The 5729-nt window shown below is 29.4% G+C and overlaps 1 protein-coding gene across 1 annotated transcript; it reads right to left on the reverse strand.

Annotated features, from left to right (window-relative positions):
* Positions 1 to 1923: 1923 nt before the first annotated feature.
* Positions 1924 to 4566, reverse strand: LOC111643821 (uncharacterized). Its single transcript, XM_089594757.1, has 3 exons — positions 4439 to 4566; positions 2450 to 3154; positions 1924 to 2325 (listed from the first exon to the last, which is right to left on the reverse strand). The coding sequence occupies exons 2-3, from the start codon at positions 3083 to 3085 to the stop codon at positions 1924 to 1926; spliced, it is 1038 nt and encodes a 345-aa protein (XP_089450883.1). The 5' UTR covers positions 3086 to 3154; positions 4439 to 4566.
* Positions 4567 to 5729: the final 1163 nt, after the last annotated feature.

Raw genomic sequence — 5729 nt, forward strand, 5'->3', positions numbered from 1 at the left:
CAAAGAATTTTACAAAATAAACTAACAAGAAAAAAAAAAAATTCATACTTTTCAAAACATTTAATTTTTTGTGTTTTGAGAATAAATTCGAATCAAAAGAACCAAGTTCTGAAGCCAAAATCAACAATTGCTAGAAAATTTTAATTCTCTATTTAATCTCGAGATTGAAATTTTTAAAGGCCTTTCAGCAGTTTCATATCAATTTACGGTAGGTTATTTTATACTGCTTCATAGCGTTATAATATCAAAAATGTACCAACAATTTACTCAAATATCACATGCTTTGATATTTTGTTGCATTTGTTATGCTTAGAATATATTATTAAAATAAAAAAGCAAAATTCTTATCTAAGGTACAACGTATTATATTTACTCAAAAATTTATAACTAGTAGTAAGTTACAACATAAATTCGAATTATATATAATACAAACGTTGATTTATACCATAGAAGATATCAAAGGTATTGAATATTTACAATGATACCTTTTCTAACTATTTCAATTTTTAGATAAATATTGTTAATAACTTTATAATAATTTCTTAATCATTATACATTTTATGTTCTTAGATACATATTAAATTTTTTTTCATAAAATATTTTGTTTATTATATACATAACTGTAGAATCTCTAACACTAAAATAATTTTAAAAAATTGCGTTATAGTCACATAATAGACAGCTGAGATATCTATCAAGATTCTATAGAAACTAACGCATTACATTTACGTGATTGCTGAGCAATTATTACACGGTAATCAAGTAATAGTATTTGTGTTCGCTTTTTAGCAAAGGACGCTATTCTACTTATCAGCGTTACCACAATCCTTTATATAGAAATTCTCAAGTTAGTGGCTTGGTGTTTAGAAAAAACTAGGGCAGTACATATTTAGAAAAAAGCTTACTTTACCTAAAATAGACAAAAAAAGCATGCATTCTTAACAGTAATAAATTTACAGACGTAACAAATGCGCTAGTTTGTTTTGCTGAAGTCTTTTATAGTACAACATAAAATTTATTAAGTATCTAATATACTATGTTTTTAATGTAAAAAAATTAAATGACTCATTAATGCAGACTTGTGAGGTAAGCACACAAAAATTATAAAATATTAACATAGCGTAACGCTCGAGGGCTCAAATGATTCATCCTTATTTGAGAGGATTTTAGTAACCTATATTTTAATTTGTGCAGTCATAGTACCGAGATATCTGTAAAAAACCTTAAAAATTGCTGTAGCGCAAAAAAAAACTTTTTTTCAGGTGCTAAATTTCTTAGGAATACAATTTTGCCTATAGAATAAGATTTTTTCTTTTTTGAGGATGACAGATACATATAGATGAATCAATATTATAGCTCTAATGTAGAGAAATTATCTAGCTTAATTTCTAGTGGTTAAGGGGTTCTATTGTATTTCTGAAGTTTTAGCCTAGGAATAAACAGTAACGGGTGTTTTTTATATGATTTTAAACAATTCTTTTCTTGGATGTGGATATCGATACATAAAGAAATGCTTATACATACGTATGTACTTTTACCTAAATCAAAAAACTGGACAGTAGGCTTTGCTAAATATCAGTTAACAGACCAGCACCACAATATTTATTCTTGGATCAAATAAGTTTTTCTATTTTTGTTAAAATAAAATACTTATATATCGTAATACAAAACGTAACAACGCCAACTATTTGATGTCTGCTATTTTAAACATATACATTTTGGGCCTGAGATAGTAACGCTGTATTAAGATCTAATTTTTTTGTGTGATAACCATACAAATCTGCAGAACTTTTTTCTTAATTGTTTTTAAATATTAAAACAAAGTAAGAGAAAACGTTGCAAATAGAGTGCACCCACAATGTACTTAATACCGGTGGTAAAAAAGTAGTAGTTTTAAGCTGCTGATCTTAAGGTCTATTCGTCCTATATGTTACGTGGCCTCAAAGTGTTCATCTTTAAATCAGTCTTCAACATCGTGATCATCTTTGATAGCTTGGCGTTTTTTCTACGCTCGTGCTTTAGTTTTTCACGGAGGTCTAGAACATTCCCTGACTCCTTGATTTTTGCGTGTATCATTACTAACGAACTATGTAAAATTTTAGAGTCATCTGTCATTATTTGTATTATATTTTCTTTTTCCTTGAGATGCTCTTGCTGGCAAAAAATTTCATTGTCTTTTTCACTGAGCAATGAAGTCAAAACTGATATTTCGTCTCTTAATTTTCCCATCGCCTCATTTTTCGATTGGGAAACTTTTAATAGCTCAGTTTCTTTACCAGCAAGAGTAGAACCTACACGCTCCAGTCGAGCTTTTATTTCGTTCAGCTGAAAAAAATTAAGTAAAATCATATATTTTTGTTCTGATTATATTTATTTGTTACTTATTTTTATTATGCAAACCTAAATTTTACAATTTTCTCAAAAACTATAAATTTTGAACGTATCATACCTCAACGTTCTGGTAATATAAAACCTGCTTATCAAATTCTCTTTTGTTACTGAGTTCAGATATTTGAGAGCTCAGTATCAAAATAGTTTGTCTATAGGCATCTGGCTCGTTCCACCTCTTTTGTTCCAGTTTTGTCCGCAAGCTTTTGATCTGCAATTGCTGCTTTGATGTTGACTCTAAGAGATATTCTTGCTGGAGTAACAGTTCGTTCTTTTTCTCCTCCAAATCTTTGACCTTCTTAATCATCTTATCCTCAACTTGAAAATACTTTGACAAACTTTCTTCAAGCCCAAGGAGTTTGTCAAGTGGTTTTTTTTGTTGATTGCTTAGAAGCGTCATGTTTATCTGTTTGGGTGGAGGAACCTCGGTTTGCTGGCTGGTGCATGAGCTGTATAAATTCAGTGCTTTAATTTCCTGAATTTTATTATCAAGCTGAGCTTGCAAGTGACTTATTGCGTGATTATTTTTTTCACTAGCTCTGATAAGCTCTTCTTGTTCTGTCGTCCGCGCGATAACGACCACCTCCAACTCCTGAACGTGACGGTTGAGGGTCTGCTCTCTTTCAGCTTGGGTTGGAGCATGTGCCATCAAATCCTGGATTACCAGGCGCAGTCCATCAATTTTTTCAGAGGACATTTCTAGTTTCTTTTCGGATTCGGCGAATTTCGATTTGGCCTCAAGTAATTAATCTTCCAAATTGGTTACCTGTTCTTATGAATGTATATTTTATTAGCCAAAAGTGTGTTTTAAGCGCGTTTAGTTTGTAACGATAATAATATGTACAGTTGGATGAAATCTTCTTGACTCGTAGGATGAATTAAGAGGAGTTCGTCTAAGAGCTCAAGATCATCAAATCTCCCAGTGGTAACATAAATCTCGAAGCTTGTATTGAATATCTCAAAGGAAAAATAAAAAATAGCTAAAGAGAAACAGATAACAATTTTTAAAGTATATTTAAAATAAAAGCACTGTAAGTTAATCAATAACCTAGTTTTGAAGATAAACAAAAAATACGAAAGTAATATTAAACAAAATTGTAACTGAAACCAGTGCTAACAAATAAATTTTCATAATAAGATAAAAGTTAGTGTAAATTTTTTTTAAATTTGCAACATACATTATTTCTAATGAACTTTTGTTTAATGGTCTTCGTTACTCTCAGCAACTCTAAACTAGTTTGAAAGTAGAACTACCCTGGCCCAAAAAAGATAATAGTATGATAAATTTGTTACTTGGTAGGTGATACTTTTAGAATTTTTTTTATTAATCACTGAGAAGTTGCAAAGAATTCTCATTAAAAATTTTGTGTGCAGTCTTAGCCCAAAAAACTGATAAACTGAAAAAAATATTTTAGCCATTGCTAAAAAATATTAAGGAAGCAAATGAACAGATACAAAAATTCAAATCAGAATAAGAGGGAAAGCACACCTGAGAGATTGAAGAATTGCGCACTTATTTTAAAAAACAGTGTTTACTATTTGAAAAAAGCAATGTTCCGAGTAAATATTTGGTTAGCAATCAAGACGTATCTAATCATACTGAAATCGAAAGTCTCACTGAAGACTTGTATGTCAGCAAAAAAGCCGGTCATAGTTTGTGGGGCGGTAGTGATGCCACATGTAATTTTTCTCCACCATACATCACCAATTTTAACTTAATGCTTGGCTGGAATTTTTTTACTTTAAACTGTTTTTTTTATCCTAATTTTTATTCTACGTTACTGTAGTTATTGAGCAACTAATATTATTCCAAAGAAAAATAATAATTTTTTATTTATCCTTTGAGATTTTCAATTCGATTTTTGAAGTAACCCAAATTTGTGTATTGTGTTTTTTTAATTTCTCCAATTTTTTAACGTTCTGCCATGTTTGTGTAAGCTTAACAATCAAGCCTGTTGGATAACTTATCGTATTTTCTAACTTAAGCATTTATAAACAGTAATAATTAATAATTTAAAATAATTTTTCCATTTAAAAAAATTCATTTTACCTTTTCATTATAACTTTCAATGCATGAATTTAGAAACTTGACTTTTATGTTAAACATATCCTTAGAAGCTAATACTTGTCGTAACGATGTTGTTAACTCTTCAATCTCAACATCCCTTTGATGTAGGGCTTGAAATAACTGTTGAATCTGTAAAAAAATGTAATTTATTAATACTAAACAAATGTGAGCAAAAACAAACAAATTTTAACATTAAAAATTCATTGTTATACATTATATCAACCTTGTAAATCAAATGTTTTTATTGTTTTTTTTTTCAAAGTTGCTTACGCCTCTATTTTGTCAATTAAATATCAAGCGGACGTTACCAGGCTCAACGTTAAATTGTCTTAATATTCTGGTGTAGTATTTTTAAGAAATTAAAAATACGTAAATGCACCCCTTTTTTTTCTTTTAACTAAAAAAAAAAGAATGTTTGTTTCTTCCAAAAAAACTCTAACTTGATCAAAAATCTAAGACTATCATATGTATTTTTTATAGTACCTTAAATTTCGGATTTTTTATTCAATGTATAATATCCTTTGTTAGTGTCGTACTTGTGTATTTATGAATTACAAAGAGACTGTTTTCACAATACACTGCAATCTTTACATTGTCTATTATAGTAAACTTTTTGTCTGTGTTTAGTAGTATAGTATTTATATTTTACGTATACCAAAAATTTAGATCCCAAATGGTCACGTGACTATCGAAATATATATAGCTTATTTAGGAAAAAATAAGGGAGGACTACGGGAAAACTCTGTACTTATTCCTTTTATCCCAATTTTTACAATTCTGAGAAGATCAAATCCTTTAATAATATGTATATATATATATATATACATTATCAATATGATAACGATGTCTTAGCTATTTTTTTCTGATTTCAATCGATCTTTCGATGCTTAAGACTTATCATTAAACGTATGAAACGCACATTTAACCTGTACAAACCTTTTCCATTTTCGACAATATATAGGTAAACAAACAAAATTTTGGTAAGGTTAATAGTGCGTTAGCGCTCACAAAGCTAAGGTATCATTGTCTTCTCAAAATCATATTATTTAAAGGCTTATATTATATTACAATTGTTAAAAGTGTAAAAAAATAATTAATGATCTACCCCGTAGGGCCTGTCTTATTTTTTTCTCCCGATTGGCTATATAATACGTTGCAGAAGTCATGTGACCCTTTCGGATCCTAATACTCATTGCAGAGTTTTCAGGTATCCTATTCACTCCAAGTTTCAAGCATTTACATAAAGAAGATAAAATGATATGCACCAGCACCC

This window comes from Copidosoma floridanum, unplaced genomic scaffold (genome assembly GCF_036245765.1).
Source record: "Copidosoma floridanum isolate Cflo_tuat_1 unplaced genomic scaffold, Cflo_Japanese_pri ptg000021l, whole genome shotgun sequence".
Taxonomy (NCBI): Eukaryota; Metazoa; Arthropoda; class Insecta; order Hymenoptera; family Encyrtidae; genus Copidosoma; species Copidosoma floridanum.